The sequence below is a fragment of the Pocillopora damicornis genome, chromosome 3 (genome assembly GCF_964200805.1).
Source record: "Pocillopora damicornis chromosome 3, jaPocDami1.2, whole genome shotgun sequence".
In the NCBI taxonomy this organism is placed as follows: Eukaryota; Metazoa; Cnidaria; class Anthozoa; order Scleractinia; family Pocilloporidae; genus Pocillopora; species Pocillopora damicornis.
This window is the reverse complement of record NC_142672.1, coordinates 19,855,780-19,880,542: the sequence shown is the minus strand read 5'-3', so window position 1 is coordinate 19,880,542 and position 24,763 is coordinate 19,855,780. Positions and strand designations below refer to the sequence as shown.

The following is a 24,763-nucleotide window of genomic DNA, read 5'->3' as shown; positions in this document are numbered from 1 at the left end:
CTTCTCAGATTCTAACCTCCTAATGGTTTTCTGTTAGAAAAGCCTCGGTCAAATTCATCAATTTGCAAACCATAGTGGTTGGGGGACCGTCGGATATTTTTGTAATCTCCGGAATTCGCCATTTTTTATTGTGATGTGATGAAAATCCGTTTTAAGAATCATTATTGAAATGTATTCCATGAGACGAGAAGGAGAAAAAACATACAGTGAAGGAAGAAAATTGTGTATTTCTAATGAAATGAAGAAAATACTTTGATCTGGTCGACGGTATATGAACGGTGTATTAGACCGATTACAAATTGACGAAACATCCCGTATAGCCAGTCAAAAAATAAGAATGAGGAACTGGCCTATAATCACTGTATGCCTCATTCTTGAAAGATTCCGAAATTTCTGCCCTTTCGGAAAATTTCCCAGCGATGTCAAGAAGAATAGGTCCGTGAGTTTTTCCTTAATGACTGTTTATATTTATTACTTCTTGGTTGCTAAATCGATGTTGCGTTATTGTCGAAGGAACGCAAGTGCCATGTTTCCTCGAATAAGCGCTCACGCTCCTATTGTGTAAATCAAGCTGCTCACTTCCCTCCGTCCTCACACTCTTAATTAGTAAAGATACGAGGAAAACCTGTTGCTCTTACCACTTTATTTACAACTTTTCAGCTTTCAACCACAGCGAAATCATTATAGGTTGATAGTTTCTTTAATAACTGTCCCCCTCGATTAATCGTCCTCCTTCCAATAAGCAACTCTTCTTTTAGCCACAATTTGAAATAGGCGCGGAAATAAGCTATTAAATCGAATAGTAGAGGACGATCTTTCACCAGATACTCTTATTGCCACATTTACCAAGAAAAGCTTGTCTATTATTTCCTTACGGAGGTAGGTAACCCTCTCATTATAACTGCATGCTATCGATAGACTGAGATGTTAACAGAATGACAAACTTCGTGAAAATAGTTTCTCTCCTACCACTCAGTGGAAGATCAAATTTGAAAATGATAGAGCTGCACTTAAATTGAAAAATGAAACTTGAAAATCGGTCAAACAATTTGTCAACCAAAACCAGGTATGAAAACGGAAGGAAATGAACGAAGCTACATCGAAATTTGTCAAAAAGGTTTTAGGAATGTGATCAGGGGGCAATGAGATTTTTATTTTACTTGAAAATCGAAGTTGACTAACCATACGTAAGTCGTATTATGAATGTAGAATAAAAAAATATTTAGGGCAAGGTTTGCTATACTTTTGCTTTCGAACTCTTAGCTTTGCGATGGCTCTACAAGGTGTGTTTAGTTTTTCCCCTCGTCTTCTCTATCACAGTTTCATAAAGTTATTTGAGTAAGGATTGGTAAAACTTTCCATTTGTACTTTCCCTTGGATTTATCATAACGTATGAAAACGTAATCGGTAATCAAGTGTACTTTCGAGAAGCGGTAACTTTCAGGAAGTCACTTTTTACCCCGACAAGTGGATCGCGTGACTTGCGAAAACCCAAGTCACCCAAACATTGCCTCCCCCCAGATTCCTCGGAAAATATCAGTGAGTAATGGGAGGACATGATTTGATAAGCACATTCCAGAACACATACGCGGAAAAGCTCTAATTGCCGCGCTTGTTCAGACTTTTAATGGTAATAAGACTTGCTTGGAATTTTCAAGATAAACCAGTGCATCGAAAAAGATGTAAATGTGATCTTGACTCGAATATCAAGGTGAACGATACTTTACATAGAACTCTTAATCTTTAATTTATGTTCATTAAAAATAGGGGATAGGGTAAGGATAGGGGAATTTCCTCCGTGATATCTAGAAATAACTCACGTTTCTTTTCGGTAATTGGATAACGGCGTAATATGTAATTATCGTAGTCTATAAACTGTGAGATTTTAAGCCACTAACCCTAAGTCTGAATGTACTTTATACATACTGAGATATTTTTTGCCGTTAATTAACGGCGTGAAATTTTTCAGTTAGTATATTTACAACTTGAAAGGAATTAATTTCTTACAGTTAGTATATTTGAAATATATTAGCGGAGCTCGCAGAGCGTAGCCCCATAATTATACAAAATAGTAGTAACCCATCAAGCCGAAAAAATTTGGATGTACGACCGTACGACCATACAAGGTGCTACTTTTAACATGCGTGATCAACTGTACCGCGGACACGCTAACGCCACGGCTTTGTTCAGTGCACTGGGCTCCGAGTCGGACGACCCGGGTTCTAGTCCTGGCCGGGGCCAGGCGTTTTGCCCTTGAGACGTGCGGGAAAAAAAAAATGCGAGCTCCGCTTCTAGGCTTGGCTAAATCTATATATTATTTTGTATATATTAATTCATTATTGTAATTATACCGACGCAGGTGGTGGCGTATGATCGTTCTGTATGTAGGCTAAGATATTCATATATTATGTTATAAAATACATTCCCGTTCCTTTTGTAGTTAGGTTGAAGTTTAATTTGCATTTACTTTAAACAAGACGTCTTTACCCTTGGTGATATTTGCAATGAAACCTCCAGCAACCCACTGAAATTTTTGTAACAGAAAAAATTCTTCCAACTCAGCATGATACATGTCTTGGTATCATTTCTTGTATATGAATTTAGGCAAGGTGAGAAAAACATTTGAGGGCCAAGTGTGGGTAAAGTATGAGCCACTTGTCAACTGAGTATCATCTGGCATGCATGTCGGTCAAGAGGCAATGAGTTGCAAAGTTTGCCCCGTGGAAATCCCAGAAATCTGTGCGCAAACACAAGGATCCGATTACTGGCAACTCATTCATTGATGTCAGTCAACATGTGGACCGAGCGTTGCTCTACATATCGGCTGATACTCAGTTATTATGTTGACTGTTAGTGTCGGTCGATACTCGTTTAACAGATGCCTTTAGTACACGAGATCGTTTATTAGAGGTCGAGGAAATGTGAAGACACTTTTAAGTCTTACTTATTTCAGATTTGCTTAACTTTAAAACTACTGTTCACTTTACATCGTAAATAATGTAGAAGAGAATAATGCAGAGGGCGCATCATAATTTGAGCGTCAATCGTTAATGCTTTCAACGAGCAACAAGTACTCAATAGCTCTTAAATATCAATAAATGCCTTATTGACAGAATCCGATAATTCAATTTTTTATTTCGGATAAATTAGCTGCGCTGTCAAAACTGCCAAGAAAATGATACTTCAGGATTAAATTTTCTTACGTGAAAAACCGGGATTTAATTATTCTTTGTTAAGCATGTGATTTTTTGGCATGTACATCTAAAAATACTTACTAACTTTATCTATTTATTCCATGTACTTTTCTAATGAATGATTAGGGCGGAAATTTTTGAAATTCATGTCAATAGGTTCTCCAGAAAAATTTTTCAACTGTGCTTGGTAAACTGAACTGCATGCCAGCAGAATGTATTGAATTAGACACAAGGGAGGCTTCGGAAACCCTGCGCTGCCATCAGATTATTAAGACGTGGTCTGCGTCTTCCTCTTTTTTGAGTTGATATCTTACGGTAAAGTTAGATTTTATAGGTCAAAAGTGTTCAGATAAGCTTATGTAGTCTCCTTTATCACATGATGACTTGCTGTACCACTTCTCCTGATATGTAAGCTTGAACCCGATTGGTGATAATTATATTAATTTAGGTATCATTCTATGGTTTATTTAATTTCTTTTTGTATATATCGTTTTGTGTCGATATGATGAAAGACATCGTGTTTACGTTATGAATTCTGTAACTTTAAAACCATAAAGTGAGAACTGATAGACTTCAAAGGTGGTCAAGCAATAACCTGAGTGAGAAAAGGTACTAAACTGTTCCTGTCCTAAATGGACGAGTTGTTCTTGATTCTGAAGCTGACAGCTGATTGGGAAGGGTGAGTGAAAACAGCTATAATAAGTAATTTAACTCGATTCACGACTTCTACTCCTAAAACCATAACCTTTCTGGCGGTACATACGTATTTAGGCCAAATGAAGAAGTGTCCCCTTAAAGGAAAAAAAAAAAGGAAGGACATAGGATTTCGTATCGACTTCAACGTTAGGGTAGCACTCGTTTTTCTTCTTGATCGCAGTCAGAGGCAGACCTCTCAGACCCTTTCTAATTGATTATTGATTCGCACATCGGAGAAACTAACGATGAAAAGGCAATGACCCTGATAGAGGATTCTGATCTAACAAAGATATTGAGATTTGTAGCGCGATATGGATCTCTAAAAGGACTACACTTATCAATGGATGCACTAAATAATCGTCAGATACGTGTATCTATAAGCCCCACCCCCTCCCTCGGGCGAAAATTGTGTTCAAATGACCCAACAGAGTGCTGGATTTGATGGGCAATTTTTTTTATAACGGGTAAAATAAGCGAACGTGACTTTTAATTAAGAATTAAACAAGATTTAAAACCTAGCCCTCGTAGACCTTTTCTTCTGAGACATTCGCTCACGAAAGTGAACTCTTTACCCGGCTTTACACCTCAATATCTAAAGAGGTAAGAATTGTATTTCGATGAAAAGACTTGACACCTACGGTTCAAATTCCCCAACCCAGCCAGATAAGGTTCCAATCCCCCACCCCTCGGGCACGGACAACGGTCAAATGCCCGTGGGTTGCCCGGGGGTATGTTGAAACCTTCGAATTGAAATGGCTACTGCATGAAATAACAAGGAAATGTTACTGGCCCTAGTTAAGGTAAATAGAAAAGTAAACTTCAATTCAAATTGATTTTCTGATCGTAAAACCTCTAAATGAAAGGAATTCGAAAGGAAAAAACGAGGAAAGAAACCCATCAAAGTTACTCCGTAATGGAACCCTCTTTGTTAAGGTGTCTCGCTGCACCAAATCAACAGTGGTGCAGAAGTATTAGAATATAATAGTTCCATTATGTACTCTTGTGTACAAACCAACTCAGAAAACAAAGGCGCGTGGTATTTTTAGCCAGGTTTTTCGGTGTAGGACCGAGATTATCAAAGAAATCCAACAAAATTCGTCGTTGGTCACTCCAACAAACCACCCGCTGCAAAAGCCAGGCAAAGGATGTCGAAGTGAGGTTCAGCCAACAAAATTTGGAAATAACTGGAAAATAATAACTGGAAATAATTTGGGAATAATTTTTTTTTTGCTTGCTTTTGTGAACTGAGTTGACAATTTAAATTGGCCACCGTAAAAGAGTTTTGAAAGCACACTTTTCGGGCGTCAGCCGTTCGTCAAAAAGAATGTCATTTGCTCTGACGAAGGGCATGTTCCCTCCCATTTGTGACGAAACAATATCCGGGCTTTATAGCAAGTCTTAAGAACGATTTTATCTGTGACTCGCCCTTCAAACGCCCCAAGAGTGGAACCAAGTAAGTATATCAGAGCATTACATGAAAGTTACACCACATAAATTTCACCCTTTAAAACGACTGCTGTTCATTTGCGGCGCAACTTCAAGTGACCTCAAGTCAGCAGATCGTCAGCAGTTGCACAAACAGAGCAGGCTCACAACAGCTATATTTAAACTTTGTTTTGAAATTGAATCGATTAGATATGGGAAGAAATCCGCTCTCTAAATGATGATCTATCTTTTCAGAATTGATCGGAGCGCGTGACAGCAATGTGGATAAAACCTGAAGAAGTTCTTTTGGCAAATGCTCTTTGGTAATGAAACACGAAACTTTACGATCGCTCGAAAGTTAGCTTCAAAACTGTTATTCGATTCACTGTTGCGTCTTTCATTCTGCTTTTCAGGGTGATTGAGAGAGCAAACCCTTACTTTGTGCTTCAACGACGAAAAGGCCACGGTGGAGGTGGTTTGACTTCACTTCTGATCGGAACTTTAGACAATGTTCTCGACACGAAGGTGGGCTTCTTTCCTCGATCGAACAAGGCATTTTGCCACATGCCAATTTCATCTTTTTTTTGTATACTTACTCTAATCTTTATGAAACACTGAATCCGAAATTTGAAGCTGATGCCAATGTTGCTCTTCGTTTAGCCTGCTCCATTTCGCATACTTTTACAACTGCCAAGCTCCGACATAAGTTATGGTGAGTCTTTTTCCTAATCGATTTTTTGATTAAGGGATTGTCCGTTAGGGAAAGGATTTATTTATATTTTTTTTAACCTGTACATGTACCAGCATGTTTCAACATGACACACATTCTGCCATGTTATATATACCCTTGGTGTGCACATGTAGGTCATGGGATTGTGAATCCTTTTTTTTTAAATTCCTACTCATTATTTACGATTGAAAAGAACAGCAAACTGAACTCAGTACATATGAATACTTTTCAGAGAATTCTCTACACATTCCCTGTGGTAACATCAACAGTAATTTATGTATTGTTCAAGAGCCTCTTTAGTTGATGATAATTTCCTTTATTCTCATGACCTTAACACCTGATTCAGCAGTGATACTCCAAGGAGATAGTAGATGTTAATCACTAGTAGGGGTCAGAGGGTTAAGGATTTGTTAATTTACCTTGGATAGAGGAAACAATAAACTCCTTTTGACCAGACTCTCTACCAAAACATATACCCAAACATAGAGTGATCAGGTTGCATCACATGTGAATTGAAAGGAAAGGAAGTAATATTGCACTTGAAGAAGCCAATGGCTAATAAAATAACACTTGAAGTATCACATGTAGACTACTCTTGTAGGTTTTTTTGGTTCAAATCCCATGAATTGCCAAAATTATAGTTAGAAAACAAGTTAGTTATGCTCTTGGCTCTCCCTTGAGCATAGGCTGTACTCCAGATGACCTCCCTTGTCCACCTTATCCTGTCCTGGGCTAGCCTTTGGAGTGTGGGCTGTATGTGGTCCCAATTCTTCAGCTTGGCCTGAACACGTTACCAACAGGTGTTTGTTGGTTGTGCTCTGGTCCATTTACCAAGGGGATTCCATTTCAAGGCTTAATTGATTTGTATTTGAGTGGGTTTCCTGACCTGATCTTTCCTACAGCTCATCAGTAGCAAAACTGTTCCGCTAATAAGTTTAAAACCAACATCTAAGAATGTGGCTTTAGCCGGCGTTGAAATCATCCTGGTGTTTAGCCAACAATTTAACCACATGTGGCAGACACCTTAAATAACTGCTGTGTTGTATTTTTTTTTTTTAGTGATTGCAAGTGCAGCATCATTCCAAGAGATTGAGGAGGACTGGAACTGGCTAACAAAACATTTGCTTGGGACATTAGGTAGGTTGTAGTGTAAACAGCTACTAGAAGGATTTTACTTCATCACTGGAATCAAATTTCCATACTTATAGGTTTTTAGATGACTATTGCATCAATTTTCTTGATTTAAAAATGTTCTATAGGTGTACCAGTGTTTCACTGGTTACTTGTTTTTAAAGTGCCAACTAATTTTTAAGACAAAGCTGCAAAATACTTGTCTCAATCTCAAATTTTACATGTACTTGTAACCCAGATATCTTATTTCCCTCTACTCCGTAAGTAAGCTTAACACGCCTTGACTTATGAGCAGAGTATTTCACTGAAAAAGTGCATTTTGTATTCCTTTACAAGAACCAAGATCATGTAAATCAATCCCAGCAATTTTTTGTTCTATTCAACAGAAACTATTGAAAGTGAAGATGACATCAGAGAGTTTGTGAAGGCAAAGATTGAAAGTCTGGTGGCTAATGAAACAGCAGATCAAGACATTGTAGCAGAAACAGAAACCAACAGATTTAAGTCAGCTACAGTGAGATTTCATAGGATCTTTAACATCCCAGCTGAGGAAAAACTGGTTAACTGTAAGTCTAAAAGTTTATTTTACTAAAATTTTACAGTGTATAAGAAAAAAAAGTGATGAAATGATAAAAGTTGATAAAATATTTACAGGGGGAACTTGAATATTTTGTCAGTGTTCAAGTGACCATAAATTATTTTTACAATATCAGGCATCCTTCTTTGTAACCCTATTATAGGTCAGAGTATATGGTAGTGTAGTTATCAACTGAGTGTTATCCTGGATGCAGACATAATGGATTAGAGGGAATTGTTACTGAAAGGGGTTAAACTGGCTGCTGCTTAACCCTTTAACTCCCATGAGTTACCAAGACAGAATTTCTCCTTACAATTTTACAATATCAACCAGATAAGTGATGAGAATAAAGAAAAATATTAATTTTGGGGATAATTAGTCAATTCAATATTTATTCTCTCTGTCGGGCAAAACTCAGGAATGAAATGAAAAGATGCTCTCATTTTTTTTAGTTCTGCAATCAAAAAATATTTTATAGCATAGTGTTAATGTGGATCTTATATTGATAAGCTTTAGATACATTTTTATGTTTTAAACTTGCATGTTTTAAGATTATTCTAACCTCTTCTACAAGATCTTTAAGGACAGAGGGTAGCTAGGTCATCAGTTCAGAGAGTTATGTGTCACCCTCTATTAATAAAGTTGTTACTAACTTAATTACCTAGGGTCAAATGCTTCTCAGGGTTAAACTGGGTTAAGTTATACTCCACATTTGTGTTTCAAACAGCACAGATCAGCTGCAGCACTCAGCTTCTGTTGATAAATACTGTTTATTTATATTTTTTCAGACTATTCTTGTAGCTTCTGGAAAGGCAGAGTTCCTCGTCAGGGTTGGCTGTATTTATCTGTTAACTACATGTGCTTTTATTCATTTTTGATGGGAAAAGAGGCCAGGCTTGTCATCAGATGGTTGGATGTTGTGGTATGCATCTAATTTCTCCTTACAGTATCATCCCTGAATCACACATTAGGGTTTCTGAGAATAAAGGAAATGATCACAAACTAAAGAGGCTCTTGATTGTCACACAAAGTCTCCTTGTCAGTACCTCAGGAAATTTACAGAGATCAGTATAAAGAATATACATATTGATGTTAGGATGTAAAGATTGCACAGTCAGCAATTCTTGCTGCTATATTATTTTGCAATACCCAGTACAGTTTTCAGAAAATACCCCCTGTAGGAAATGTAAATGAAATTTAACTCTCAACCCCAACTCCCAGGTAGAGAGACTTTTCTCTGAAATATTGGATGAACTATACCCTAGAGGGGTGGAGCAGAGGGACCAACTGATATGACCTTACGATGTTCTGTATGTTTTTTACTTATCACGCCAGTGGGTGAACCAGGTGGAAAAATATTTGGTTTGCAGTCAAAACAGTGAGGTCAAAATATCAAAACCAAGAACAGAATATTTCTGCATGCAGCCCAAACTAAATCAGAGAGCTTGTTGGGTGATATGGCTTTTGTAGCTTGCACCATCATACGTGACCCTTGTACTTGAATTTTTATTATTTTCCAATACATGCGCAAGTGCACACATGACATACGGGTCATAATTCTGATAAATAAACTTGTTAAAATATACTATAGATATTGATGATACAGAATTTCTCCAGTTTCATATCAATTGATTTTTGTATGCCTATACAATATAAAAACTGGCTTTTCATATATTTTGATAGAAAATTCAATATTTTAGTCTCTAGAGAGAAGCAGTAGTGTCCTGTTTACTGATGGAGTCAAAGTCACAACAAGAGAAGGAGAGGTGATTATCTTCAGTTTCCACATAAAAAATGTCCTTTGTTGTTAGAATGCTTTTTGATGGAGTGTTCTGGAATGAAAACCAAAGCAGTCATGATGGCGAATTAGAGAGAAGGAAAATTTCACAAGGAGCCATCAAGCTATTAGTTATAGTAATAGGACTGAATGGAGTTCAATTCTGTCTGTAATCATATGAGTGAGAACAAAATGGGACGACTGTGCAGTAGGAATGTCATTTGTTTATCATGGGTATGATTGCTGACCAAATTGGACAATGCAAAGTCTTTTTACCAATTTATCATAAAAATAACAATTTCCTTGAAAAGAAGAATAGCCAAGTTATGAAAGAAAGGGAAATTTGCATTAAAAGACTGACAAAGGAGGCTTAAATTGTTTAATGTCGCTCCGCAATCTGCAAAATAAAGTTAAAGTTTGTACCTTGCAAGATAAGAGTCTGCAATTTGCAAAGAAAATGGTGGGTTGGCTATTTGAAAGAAGTGCTGTGCTATTCAGCCATATAAAGCAAATATATATTAGTTATTTGAAAAATTACTTGGTGCTGTGACTGTGCTGTTTATAAGGTGTCAGCAATGTGTTTAGTCACTGCAATAATTCAATATTTGACATGACACTTGCCCTGACTGGACATAAATATGAAAAATGTAGCTTAATCAAAAGTGTAAACAGCATGTTTCTAAATAAAAGATCATGCTTAGTGGGAAAATGAAAGTGTTTTTTCAATAATTACAGATTTCCATTTTCTGAGAACAGATTTTCATTTTGCAAGTTACACATTGCATTTTGCAACTTTCAGATTATTAGTTCATTCTGCAAATTGTAGATTTTCATCTCAAATCAGTTTGTTTGCAAAGCCAAGAGTGTCACAGATGTTTTTACCACATTTTGACATCTTCTGTGATCTATTGTTGAACAGATGCTTGGCAACATGGAATCTGTTTGTTTTGTACAATGAAAAATGAAATATTGTTTATGGTGATGTCAAGTATCTGGCTGTCCTCCAAGAGATTTGTACAAGGAAGAACCATTCAGGACATGTGTATCATTCAGTTTATCATGTAATTAAAAATTTGTCAAGAGTACTGTTGGAATTTGAGTGGGTTTCTTCCAGGACAGTCCCATAGATGCTTTTTAGTAATTATTCTATGTTAGAAGCCATGATTGTAAGCCTTACTGTAAAATTTATTTTTGTATTATTTTGCAGTTCTGTTTCTCATTGTTGCTTCATATGACAGAAACTTTTGGTCTCATGGAGCAGCTGGCTAATCTAGCCATGCGACAGTAAGGAATCATTTTAGTCAATGTATTTACAATGTACAGTATGTTGCTTACATGAAGGATGATGTGTCAGTCAGTGATTAGTAAAGTACAACCCTACTCAAAGACAAAAACATGATTTGTTTAATATACATTCTGGTCTTGATGAGTGTAATTTATGTAGCAAGAGCTCTGGGAAAAATTCCATGCTCAAGAACTTGTTCTGTGATGACATGGTTTAAAATCTTGATTGGAGATTTCTAGAACATATGTTCACCAGGGATTATTTGACTTTTCAATGAAGCTGTCCAAAATTCAAATAAGACCGGTGATAGTGGTTGGGGACAAGTTACTTGTTTTCAATGACTATTGTGCTAACCACTTTTGAATTTTTTTAGCATAGCATACTTTTGCTTTTGTGTATGAGAGAGGGTCTACTTGCTGTAACTTCTTGCTTTCACACTTATTTTATTATTTTTTTTTAGATATATCTATATATTAAGATATTCCTCTGAACTGCAGATAGCAGATCCTAATCAGGCAGCTAAATTTTTCCTTAACTAAATTTAATTTTACTCTAACCCTAAGCAATTAAATTACACTGGAATAATACACAAATGAAGAAATAACATGTAAAAAGACCTAAAAAGATACTTAAGAAGAGAAAAAGAGGAAAATGAAAGACACTGTATAAGAGAAAAAGTCCCAGAGTTTCTAAGTGTACACAAAATTGTGCAGAACTGGTTCAATTTGCCACAGTTTTGCCATCTTTGAATGTTAGTATTATCTCATCAGGCTCCATAAAATAATTTTCAGTCTATAGAATATTGAGAGGAGCTCTTTTTGTTTCTTTTTTGAAGGATTTCTTCAGCAAATTTTTATATTCACTGGGTATTTCATTCCAGATTTTGACATCAAGATGGGAAAAGGCCTTGAAAGGCTTTAAATTGTGACAGCCTATGATTCAATACTATTTGTAACAATAAATTCTGTTGATTTTATTTTCTTACATTGTCTTTGTCATAGGTTGCTATCAGAAGAAGGTTATGAGGAAGACAAAACATTACCTTTACTCACAAAGTAAGGGACTCAGTGTTTTGTTCTCATTGGCTCAGATTGTTCATCAAAGCTAACATTAGAATTTCTCAAACCAATATTGATGTTTTGCCTTTGTTTTTAGCAAAGGAAAATGAAAATCAAACTGGTCTGTGAATTTGTAAGCCTAGAATTTGAAATGAAAGTTATGCACCAGTAACCCATTGAGCAAGGGGTGGATAAATCTGTATCTGGTGGGTAGCACAGAATGCTTTGTCCACACTTACCAGCTAGGCCCAGTCAATTTAGAAAATACACAGATTATTACTGTGGGAGATAAACTGTAAGCTGGCTTAAAGGAAGTCACCTCTCTTTTCTGATATTTTGATTTTCAATTATTGCTATTTGAGAACTGCTGTTTCATTATGGTGATATAAGCTTGCACATAAACAAAGGCCTTTTAGGAGTGCCTTAAGGTACTATGATATTCTTTGTTGTGTTTGTTATATTTGAGCGTGTTTGTATCTGTGTCACATTACACATGTTGTATGCTGTGTTATCACATGTATTAATTTTGTCACCTTTTTGCCTGAAATGCTGTAAAGGGTCATAATTATTTGTCCTAGTGAATAGATACAGGAAAAAATTCATCTGCTGTATGCAATTCGTTGTAAGGACAAATGTAAGTTAAGTTGTTTGTTTCAGAATGTATGCATTAAATAATTATTATATTTTGACTGACTTATCATAGAAATAGAGGCAAACAATTGAAAAAGGTGCCATCTCTGAAGAGAGACTTAGATGCCAGAGCACAGAGTGAATTTTACAGGTAAACTAGAAAAATGAATTGATGTGAGGCATTTTTTTTTATGTGAATGTTAGATTATTGTTGTAGGGTATAGATGTGAGTTTTTCATGATTGAAGTACATGGTAAGTATGTCACTGGCACCAAAGAAACCCCTCCCCCCTTCTGTAGGTATGCCATTGATATCTTGTTTGATCTTCAGAAACTTGTTTCGGCTGCCTGTAGAGGAGAAGCTTGATGGTCACTGTGAATGCACCCTGTGGAGTCCTCATGAAAAGGCTCATGAATGGGGAACATTGTACTGTTCTCCAAACTACCTCTGCTTTAGCAGCAAGGTGAGACAAAGGGCATGATATATACACCTTATTTGATAGTTAAACATGTAGAAGGCGCGGATATTTTGCGAGCTCTGTGGTAAAATACTGGTAAAGAACTGAATTTCTATTCGTATTATATGTTAAAGCATCGAGAAAGGGGTTTATTATTATATAATATATACAATATATATTATATATTGTTTGCTATCACCAAGAAAATTTGGAGCGCTGTAAAGTTTGTTTAATGAAAAGTAAAGCCGAAAAAAAAAAAGGGAAACGTTTGATCGTTTAGCGGGGCTATTCTGTTTCCCGTCCGTGTTTCTTCTCTGTTGTACAGTGTAATACCGTGGCATATTTTGCGCGTTCCGTAGGCCCAGTATGGTAAATTGGCGTAGAAGTAAAACAGTGATGCGGTATAAAGTCAGTGAAAATTTTGTCAGAGGTAGCAAGTACTGCTTTGTTGGTCCTTTAGGTCAGACAGTTAATGTCGGTGGTGATTCCAATGAGAGAAATTACACTGGTTGAAAAAGTGGAAACTTCAGCAATAATACCAAATGCAGTGCATATCACAACCAAATCAAAGGTGAACATCTTCAGAGTAAATTGAATTAGTATATACTAAAACAGTGGATGGTGTTGAAGGCGCTCTGATTGGCTACTCAAACTCTGAATGTCCTTTTGCTATTCATCTCCGCGAGATTTGCCCCCGCAAATATTGTAATCGTGGCAGGAATAAATGAGTTAAAATCACATTTTTGTGATATATTATCTCACTGCTTTAGTATATACTAAATCAACTATTCTCTTCGGTGTCCGTGATTAGCAGTGGATATTTATCTTGCTGCCTCGCGGGCCGGTGAATATCCACCATTAGTCACGTCCATTTTGGTGAGTAGTTGTTAATTACCATGAGGCATTCCCAGCCTTGTAAGTCCTCCAAAAAGTGAATTTTTTTCATGTTTATACGGCACCTATTTCACAAAAGTGATGAACGCCGAATTGAATAGCAAGCAAAAGGGAGAATTACATCTCAGATCATTGGAATGATAAGGAAAAAATATATTTTTAAAGGACTTTTTCATTTTTCTTTAGTGATTTACCGTGCTATAACCCTTTAACCCTTTTACTCCCAGAAGTGATAAACAAGTAACTTCTCCCTATAGTATTTAAACATTATCTAGCGAACAGGTCGTGAGAATATTCAAACTTATCAGGTTGAAGGTGTTGTTGTTATCTTGATCCGACACCAAATTCTCGTAACTTATTTACAAAGAAATGTATAGCAGCTAGATGGGAGAATTAAACATCAGATCTTGGGTCAGTTAAAGGGTTAACTCCCAGGCGTGAACAAGACAGAATTTCTCCTTACAATATGGATATAACATCAAGCAGATTAGTAATGAGAATAGATAAAAATATCAATTAGATGATTACTAGTTAATACCAAATTCTCTGAACTAACTTCATAAGAGCTGTGTGACAGACAGTAAGGAGAAATACTAATAAGATTTTGGGAGTGAAAGAGTTAAAAAAAACTGCATGTTGTTAGATCTCCTTTTCCACTCTTTCTCTGCAGGCCAGCTTTTTGTTTGCATCTCTGCAAGACCGAGACTATTTGACAAGACTAATTTCTGACTTCTTAGCAAAGACTCCAGAGCCAAAGTGAGTTTAATGAACGCTTGTTTTACAGCTTCATGTATTTTTTGTTTTGTTTTGTTTTTTTTCATGTTCGGTCATGGTGCTTGTAAAATCATCTTTAAAGGTCTCTACTCTAACATAGATACGTGAATCTTGTGCTTTTGTTGGAAACAGATCTAGTGACAAAGGAGACTGGGACTTCCAAGGAAGTGTGACGAAGGCAACATTCCAGCCGCCTCTCACCACAGTTTTCTCCAACACACCCGCTGCACATGTGAATGCCAAGGAGACTATCAAAGAACATTTGTGGCGGTTGCATTTTGCAGACTACGGAAGGTAAAAACAGATTATTACAACTGGTTAGATAATGATATATATATATATGATTAGTCAATTTAGCGGGTCGTTAAACTTTATTGGCGTTTTTCAGGGGTGTCTGTATGTATCGCACTGTCAAAACCCAGGATTTGATACTCAAAGGCGTTCCTGACAGTCTGAGGGCGGAAGTATGGCTAATATTCTCTGGTGCTATCAATCAGGTACAAGTCGCTACAAAAGTAGGGGTTGACGCGTTTTTCAGATGATATATTTGACTTGTGATAACAATTTTATATTCTATTTTCTGGCTGCCTAGCTTCGCTGGATCCAATTGTTATTCTAGGCGGCCAGTACTTTAATTGAATTTATTCTTTAACCAATCATTTGTAATAAGGCCAAAAAAAAAAAAGAATTTAGTGTCCTTCGCAGCCGTTGATCTCGTCACGCAACGCGCTTTCTCCCCCTTCACCCTGTTAGAGATTACGCGCTGTGTGACGAGACTAAGCAACGGCTGCAAGGGAGACTAGAAAGAGTACAGACACCAGTGAAGATTTTTAGGGCACAGGTTTAATAAAAAACTTGTAAACTTTGTTTAAATAAACAGACAACAGGGTCTGAGAACAGTCAGGCTAATTAGCCAGATGGTGTTGTCTTTATCGCGGAGCAAACTATCCCAATTAACCCACTAGGAAATATATGGAAGCCCTAACGGAGACTGGTACGGGTTAGATCGAAAAGGTCATATGCTGAATATGAAGGAAACGTGTTTTGTCTCAATCTGAACAGATTCAAACTCACCCTGGTTACTATGCCACACTGGTGGAGGAGTGCGAGGGAAAAACCACTTTGGCAACTGAGGAGATTGAAAGAGATCTGCACAGGTGGGTGTAAAAAGAAAAAAAAACACTCAGCAAGAGCGTTTCGCTACAGAAAAGAAAAAAAATTTGATCTTGTTTGTTCTTCTGCTGTGATACTAACGTTTTCAATATGGTACAAACTATTTTAAGCTGTAAATCATCTGCCCGCTGTAGGTCACTTCCTGAACACCCTGCCTTCCAGTCTGAAGTAGGAATAGCAGCTTTGCGGAGAGTTCTGACATCTTACGCCTGGAGAAACCCAAGCATAGGTTTGTATGTAGACGTACATTTGTAGAGTTATCCAATTTTAAGTGACTTCTCAAACCTGCTATCAGCTTACGTTCTTTGCATGTCGTGTAACCTCTAGGGTATTGTCAAGCCATGAATATTGTAGCATCAGTGCTGTTGTTATACTGCACAGAAGAAGAAGCTTTCTGGTTGTTAGTGGCGGTTTGTGAGCGTCTTTTGCCAGATTACTATAACACAAGAGTTGTTGGAGCTCTTGTTGATCAAGGTGATTGTCTAGCTACTTTATTTTTTCGTTTTATGGTTCTTGTTGATAAAGTGTTGATATTCTAAACCTTTTTGTGTCCTCCAGGAGTGTTCGAGGACCTTACCCGTGATCACTTGCCAGAGTTGTATGATCACCTGATGGAACTTGGAATTCTCAACATGATCTCTCTGTCTTGGTTTCTTACACTCTTCCTCAGGTAACTTTGGTTTAAAGTTTAACTTGCCCATCTTCCCTGGTAGCGGAGTTCAGGCTGATAAATTATGTTCCAACGTGTTTAAATGTGACTTACGAATGAAAGTTTTCTTTTGTGTTGCCACCCGTTGAGTGTTACAGGTTAATAAAAAGCGACCGTTCCCGTTGTAATCATCCCGCAGATGTTGTTACGACCTGCAACGCACATGATATCAACCCTCGACCCATTCACTTTGCTGCTTTACTCTTGCCCCCACCCACCCCCCCCTCCAAAAAACCCTGCTTCCCATGACTTTTCGTTACAAAAAACAGCGAGAGTAGGGGGGTATAGAGCTAGAACAACTATTTTAAGGCTAGATTAAATAAAGGTGTTGAATGTTGCGTTACAACTACTTTCAAAACACGGTGTATATAAAATTTTTCCGTAGTTCCTAATTCGAATCCCATGGTATGGGCGAGGGCTTTTGTAATTGCGGGTGTCGCTTAGAAATCAATTTCTTTTACTTATACTTTAAGTTATAAAATTCAATTAAGCTAGCGATGTTGGTGGTTTTGTTAAGATAATCTATTTTGGGACGTGTTGTTTCCTTTCTGATAAGACACTTGTGTTTTTCTTGTTGTTTTCAGTGTCATGCCATTTACCAGTGCTGTCAGCATCATAGATTGCTTTTTCTATGACGGTACCAAGGTAAAGACGTTTTGTCTTCTGAGTGGTATAAAACCTGTAACTCACTTTATTTGATAAATATTTTTTCATTTCAACTGATCTTTTATTAGAATCTATGGTTCATCTCTGAGCGATCACCATTGTTACTTACAAAAAAAATTTTTTTGTTTTTGTGAACTCGTGAGTTTCTCTCCATATGCGTTAGAGGAAAAATGATTCTGATAGTTTTTCGAGATGGGTAGTGATCCTAAATTTTATTCTATTTGTCGTCTTTTTTATCCTGTTGATAAACAAGAAGAACTGAGTCAAGAGCTTGCAACTCAAAGCTTACTTACATTGCAACCTCTCCATCTTCTCGTGAGTTCAACCATCAAAAAACGATCTTGTTCCAGGTACTGTTTCAGATTGCCTTGGCTACACTTGACGCAAACAGAAACAAACTTTTAGCTGTCCGAGACGATGGTGAGGCAATGACGGTATTAGGGAATTATCTGGAGCACGTGACCAACAGGGACGCGACCACGCTGACCAATTACCAAGGAGGTTACAGCAAAAACAATGGATCGCCTTCCTCTGGGGTAATTGTATTGGGGATTGGGGAGGGAATGGTGTGAAATTCAGAATTTCTGTAGTAATTATTGATAACTTTTAAAATGACCATCACAGAAAGAACCCAGTTTGTACATCACGGGGGGAACTTTACTTGGAAGAACATGTTGCCAACAAAACAATTTTTATATTCAAAACGAAAACTATTTCATTGTCCATCACAAACGTTTTGTTGTCGCAAACTCGTCTTTCTGTGCGAGAGAGGTGATAATGCAGTAATGAGTCATTCTTGCATTATTACGCACGCGCAGGGTTCTTTGTCAGACTGGCCTTGTTTAAGTATTTCACTTTAGTCCATGAAGGCGCAGAAGGTTCACAAAAGGATAAGTAATTGTTATTAGTTCATGAAAGCCTGTGAAATTGTTGCTGGTTTGATATTGGACGAGGTAAAATTTTGTCGCCCAATTTCGATATTTTGCAGTTTTGGGAAATCAGAGGTAGCAGGTTAATTCCCGAAAGCTTTGGTCCAAAGCACGAGTAATTCTAATCTTGAATTAAATGCCACAGTTACGTAATTTCTGTGGTAAATTTAGGATCAGTGTTAGAGCCGCGAGACACCTTGCTGTGATATGTCCTGGGTTCAAGTTATGGCTAGAATTCGTGTCGTTTGAACGGAAAGGGGGAGGAGGATGATTTCTATCAATTTTCCTTTTTCTGTGACGGAATTTCGTGTCCGTAGCAAGTTGCATAAATTAAAAGAGGCTTGAATTTGTGCGATGCTCGAAGTTACAAAAGCAAGTCGCTTCGGATTGTCCCTCAATGTATCGCGTCCGTATCTGTGGTTAAAAGATCTTAAGTTTGACGTTGAATTTGAAATTTTCAAAATGAGCCAATTGTCACAGTGGTAGAAAGCAGTCAAGTAATATTTGATAGTTTTTTTTCCTTTTAGTACCACAGCACAGTGGATGTAGCCAACCTTATTTTGGAATCATATCAGAAGTTCGGCTTCATCACAGCAGAGACCATTGACTCCATGAGAAATGCACAGAGACTAAAAGTTGTTCAGGTATGGAAACGCGCCACGGCAGTTTTTAAATTATATCAAAAAAGCGTGACATTGTGAGCTAAAACATATATTTCATATATTTCTGTCTTATTTGATAATTACAAATGTGATTTATCGCGATTGTTGTCCGCGATTCAGTTAAGAAAAAAACGGTTAGTTGGAGGCGTTAAGAAATAAGTACAGTGCAAAATTTTGTGAAGTATGCATGAAACTGAAAATAGATTTATGTCAGGTTAAATTTTTTATTTCTCTTCTGGTACTGATAAGGGCCTCGAGGATAGTATGAGAAGAAATGCTGTGAGATCTATGGGAGTGGAAACCTGTCTGTTTGAGCAAAAGGAACTGGAACAGTTGTATGCTGTTTTCAAGGTAAGTCTACACCAATAGTCATGAATGTTAAAAACAATAAATTTGCTACTGAGGTAAAAAATCTGTTCAAAATGTATTGTACGAGGTAGGGAGAAGAATTAAACCTTCCAATTTATATTTTGTCTGCATTCTCTCCCAGCTGAGATCAGCGACCTCGTTGACCTCGCTTACGAGGTAGTCCGTGTTTAAGTAGTCTGTCCCCTTCCAGGATTGGCAGAGTCAAAAGCGTCCAATGACGATAGAAATGATGATTCTTAATCTTAAGCTAGATTATCAAGTTACTCGTCACTAGAGAGAAACAACAGAAGACATCGGAACATCTTTGCAGGGGGCACCCCTGCGACCAAGGAAAGTGTCCCCTGAATAGAGGTGCTCTAAAGAGGAGTTCTTGATTTGAAAGACCCAATACAGCATATGTATCCGTTCTTCCACTGTTGCGTCATTTTACCATATCAGGGCAAAAGAATGTCCAAATTGGGAACGGTATACGCTGAATATAGGAAAAGTTCAGATCAAAAGCGGAGCATCAAAACAGCTGCACAAAACTTTGATTTGTTTACTTCCTTCAGGGTTGCCTGTATGTGATTACGCCTTTTGCGATCGATTCGATTCTCGGGTGATACCGTAGGATGCATTTCGAAAACCAGTAAATGAAATGATAGTGGAGTGATAACCCAATTTTGGATGGATCAACCGAGATTCAATTCGTTTGCGTACTTTGCTCATAGCTCGTACCGCTTGTAATATATAGACAGAAAACTCAAGACTTTGTAAGCATTCTACAAATCTCCTATTGTCATTCACCTTGTTTCTTGTGCAAATTGACTTTCCAGGCAGGACACATTCTGACGCGTAATCATGGCAACCCGGACAGTAAGGATACTCCGCCCCAGTTTCCGCTCATACAGAATCAGTGTATCGACTGCGAGAGATTCGCGCCTCTATTTAAGTGCCTTACGAACTGGGGGACTGGGGAGATTGGTCCTATCTTGACTCAGCGAGCATTCAAGGTCAGTGCTTAAAGATATCTGGGAATGCTGGGAAGCGTTTCATTCGCTGCTTATTGTTGTAGTGTGAACGGTAAACTTTTAACCCGTCTTCCATAGTGAACGGAATACTCTTAACAGCGTTTCCAGAGGGAATATTCTGTCCATTTTGGTGTGGATGGGGCTTAAAACTTCTCTGAATATTCCGTTTGGGAAAATGTTCTTTAATGCGGCTCTCTTTTGACATGATTTTTATCGTTGTCTTGCTTGTTGTTTTCCATGCTAAGGTGATTGATCGAGATGAAGACGGACTCATTAGTTTCCGCGAGTTTGCGCAAGGGCTGGGTATTATCTGTAAGGGTGAACTCCAAGATCGTATGCAGTTCATGTACCGCATGCACGTCCCTCCCGCCCTGAGCGACGACGACACTGCGCAAGTTAGCGATGAAGAGTCAGTAGACAGCTGTGATGAGCTTACTGAAGGTGAAAGTGTTGAGGACATGACGACGCAGTCAGTTGATCAGCTCCCGCCACTTGATGAGTGCGTCTCGAGGGTTCGCACTAAAGAGGAGTCACCCGTGAGTGTTTCGTTGAAAACAGTCGCACGAAGTCATAGAACTCTGACTGATGAAGACAGTGAAAAGAGAGGCAGTGAAATACCACGAATGAGTCAGGTAAAATGAGGGTTCTTTGAGTCAATTTTTGAGTCATTGTTCGAACTGCAAGCTTCTTGTTTTATGTACACTTGGTTGCATATTGGTTGATTCCTTAAAGGCCTTGGCAGTGAACGGTGATGCCCAATAGCTTCATGAGTACAAATGTACCTGATAAACACAATAAGGTGTGTTAGTTGCATGTGGTAAATGATAGAAGCCAACAGAGATTTTCCATGAATACTGATTGCGTAACTATGCGAATATCTCCCATAAAGCTGTTGGGTCTTATCGTTCACGGAATATGCCTTTGAGGTGTTAACGCTCTGGCAATCGACAGTACACGTAACATGAGAAGTATCTGGTATAGTGGCTGCATAAGTTACCAGAGTAAAGATTTAGTTTATTCTCGAGGCAAGTACGCCATCTGGCCGATTTAATTTTGGATTTAGTTAGGAATTTAGTTTTATTGTCCGTACACGACCACATCAGCTTTTGCTGAATTTTTTATCGTGTTTAAATAAATGCTGTTGTTGTTGTTGTTGTTGTTTCCGAAACACAAATCGACAAGAAATATAATAACCTACCCCCTCCTCCCTCCCTGGACGGGATGAAAGTGGACTTTAGGCTACTCCACCCCCCAAGTATTTCGTCAGGCTTTTCTGATATTTCGTTAGCACTCGTTTAAGCCTTTGACCTGTATGAGTGACGAGCATCTAATTTCTCCTTACAATATCTCCCCTGAATCACACATCAAAGTCGCGAGAATAAAGGAAATGATCACCCTCTAAAGAAGCTATTGACTGTTAAATAAATTCTCCCTGTCAGCAAGTGAGGAAATGTTTAGAGGAAGTATGGAGAATATGCAAACTGATGTCAGGGTGTAAAGAGTTAAGCCTCTGAACCAAGAGAGGCACTTTAAGAATGAGGTGTTTTGCTTCAGTATTCAGCACAACGACCCGGCCAAGGGCTCGTCCCTCGGAAGTCCCGGCAACTTTACGGGCCCGAACCCACATTCTGTAATTAAAATTTAAAGACTAGAGAAGCAGGCTCTGGCACTCTAACCAGTCCATTTTTTTACTTTGCCTGATAGTTTTCTTGTAGAATTTTCAAACCTCTTCAAAGCCCCATCTTCGCAGAAAACAGAACAGCTTTCCGGGGGCTCGTTTAGTTAATAGAACCCTCGAGAAACAGGCCCCAGGTCTCGAACCCAATCCTTTCGTTTCGTAGTCTTGCGCGCTTAATGTTAGGCCACCCTTCCACGCATAATAGTAAGCCTGTCAACGGTGCCCTAAATATTTTTCTTGTTTTTTTTTTTTTACTTTATTTTGGCCTCTATGTTTCACGCGTCAACGGAAAATATTTATTCTCAAGCTGTGATATCTTTTCTTTTGAAGGGAAATTTTATTTTGTTGTGGAAAACTATGTACTCGCTCTTCCGTGAGCTGCCAAATGAACAACAGATGTATCAAGCCATTGCATCAGTAGGCAACATTTTGCTTAAGCTGGGGGAATTTGGAGGAGAGTTGAACACTAGTGGAGACAAAACCACTGGTCAGCAGTCCAAGAGCGATGATCTGGACCGGTTCATGGACCCACTTCACGTAGCAGAATTTGAAACATCGACATCAAACACGGAAGATGTGTTAAGTACACCTAGCGAAATAACTGTAACGTCTGAACTTGAATCGTCGACTTTAGTAAAGGAAGAACTGATTGATGCCGCCAGGAGCAGTGAATCTTCGCTCAGTAGTCCTGTGAGAAGTGCAGCGGGAGATGACTTTATTCTCGTGGGCAGCGACGAGGGGTTTAGTACACCTGAAGCTGTAACGTGCGAAGAGAATGACACTCAAGATACTTTACACGAGGTTTATAACAAACTGAGTCATAGTGATCCCCTTTCGACAGGTGAAAACTCTAATCAAAGTAGAAATTCTAATGAAAAAGACTTCAAAGAATTGCTTGTTGTCAAAGAAGGCCACTACCCCGAAAGCATTTTTGATGAACGTAAAGGCCCATCAAATGACAGCTCTTCTTCCGGGACGGCAGTTGGAAACCAATCACTCCATAGACATTCATCCGGGACATTAGATACAGACGAATCAAATGACAGACCGTTGTCAGGTGCGTTAGATACTGACCAATCAAACGATAGACTTTCGCCCGGTGCCATCGACCTTCATTGGTCGATTTGTTTTGAACAATTACTGGCTTCTATGTCCACTGAGCCTTATCTTGTCCATTATTTTGACGAGACTGTTGACGTCGTTCAACGCCTTAAGAAAATGAAAACGGAAGGAATCGGAAGCTTCGTAAACGCTTCAAGGACGAACTTGAATTCAGCAGAATAGAGAGCTATTTGTGGGTGCACTTACAGTATATCTGCTTAAGTTCCCGTGAAATATTTTTTCAAAAATATTTGTAAGTATGTAACAGAGTGAAATTAGAAATTATTCAAGGAAACGTTTATTAAATAAGGTGAGTGTAAGTACACTGGTTGTCTAGAGAGAGAAATGTACATCTTATTATATGGGTTAGACGGTCACATTGAAGCTTGATCAACAGTTTCTTCTTAGAATTTTGCTATTTTGAAATTAGATTTATTGGTCGTTGCAATATCGCGATTTTTCGATGCAGGATCATTGTGAAAATCAATAATGGTAACTATGATTTCTAATAAGACCAGTCTGGCATCAGTCATGAAATAGGACGAATAAGGCGGTTTAGTCAATGTCAACAGTCCTGTGAATTATTTCTCAGTAGGAACAATTGGCAGGGCTTTATCGCGCAGATTGTTCTGGGTTGGGTTGCTTCAAGAGTGACTGGCCACATCTAAGGATTAAGCGTCTAATTTGTGTATTTAACATGATGCTCAGGCATGATAAAGGACATCTATCGGGGCGCAAAACACATTATTGTTTGTGTGTGTGTTTCATTCCTTCATCAATGAGGTCTTTGTGGCTGCCGAACGATGCGAGACACTCGCACCATTTCGTTTCCAAATCAGTTTCGCTCACCAAAATGTTCCTATAATGCAATTTTTGATTGATTGCCTTACAGCCAAGTTATCACATTGGCCAATTAGACCTAAGGGAAATATCTCAAAAAGCCAATGGCATCTGAAAGTAAAATGAACCGAACTACTGAAGCGCGGGAAAACGCGAGCGACCAAGTCGCGATTGGTTTTGGTCTAACATCTGATTGGTTAAGAGACGGGCGCGAGTTTGCCCAACACAGAACCTCCTAGTGAAAACCAACGCACCCTGGATTGCTTGCTAAAGTTGGTCTAACGTGAAATCATTGTTCCAGGATTTGAGGAGGTGATGTGATCAGGACTTTTTTATAACGGTGCAAATACTTCAACCATATACAGCCGATACTACCGACGAAAAAGACTAAAAAATCAAAACAAAACAACCACAACCACAACCAAAGCAAAAAAAAAAAAAACACAAGTAAAGAATTCATCTTATTTCTTTCATTAAATTCAACAATCCCATAAACCATTTAAAGTCTGTTTCAGTTGTTGTCTTCTCCTTTGGACGGAAGTCGTTCCACTGTGAGTCCTTTCCAGTAAATACAGTTTGAATATAACATTCTTATTATTTTTGAAATGTACTTAAATAAATTTGCTTTGTTAGAGGTGCTAGGAAAAAGACACTAATTAAGCGAGTAATCGAGGAAAGAGGCAAATTGGGCGCTAAGATTTGTTACAATTATCATTAATTTGATATTTATGATAGTTTCAAATTAAACTAATTAATGGGATTGAAAATTAAAGGGCGTGTATCTTACGTGCTGGTGTAATTTGTTCATGATCCCAACGTTTAACTAAGCGCGATGTGATTTTGTTTAACACACTGGAGTAGCAGTGTCCAAAATAGCTGGCAAGTTTTCCTTAATCTCAGAAAGAAATAAAGGTCCTAAACTTGTTATCAAGCCTTTTAAGCTGGCAGTTCAAGCGTCATGTTTGATTTAGGGTGACAAGACAAGGAGAGTGACAAAA

At 38.1% G+C, this 24,763-nt stretch overlaps 1 protein-coding gene across 1 annotated transcript; it reads left to right on the top strand.

Moving 5' to 3' along the window:
• Positions 1-5,467: 5,467 nt before the first annotated feature.
• LOC113664756 (TBC1 domain family member 9) lies at positions 5,468-24,712 on the top strand. Its single transcript, XM_027180383.2, has 26 exons — positions 5,468-5,638; positions 5,729-5,840; positions 5,976-6,027; positions 7,105-7,182; positions 7,563-7,742; positions 8,542-8,675; positions 9,454-9,519; positions 10,738-10,814; positions 11,817-11,870; positions 12,577-12,654; positions 12,834-12,966; positions 13,421-13,531; positions 14,525-14,610; positions 14,761-14,922; positions 15,017-15,125; positions 15,691-15,785; positions 15,936-16,030; positions 16,129-16,275; positions 16,360-16,471; positions 17,095-17,155; positions 17,527-17,712; positions 18,633-18,749; positions 19,017-19,118; positions 19,952-20,128; positions 20,392-20,778; positions 22,155-24,712. The coding sequence occupies exons 1-26, from the start codon at positions 5,595-5,597 to the stop codon at positions 23,106-23,108; spliced, it is 3,909 nt and encodes a 1,302-aa protein (XP_027036184.2). The 5' UTR covers positions 5,468-5,594; the 3' UTR covers positions 23,109-24,712.
• Positions 24,713-24,763: the final 51 nt, after the last annotated feature.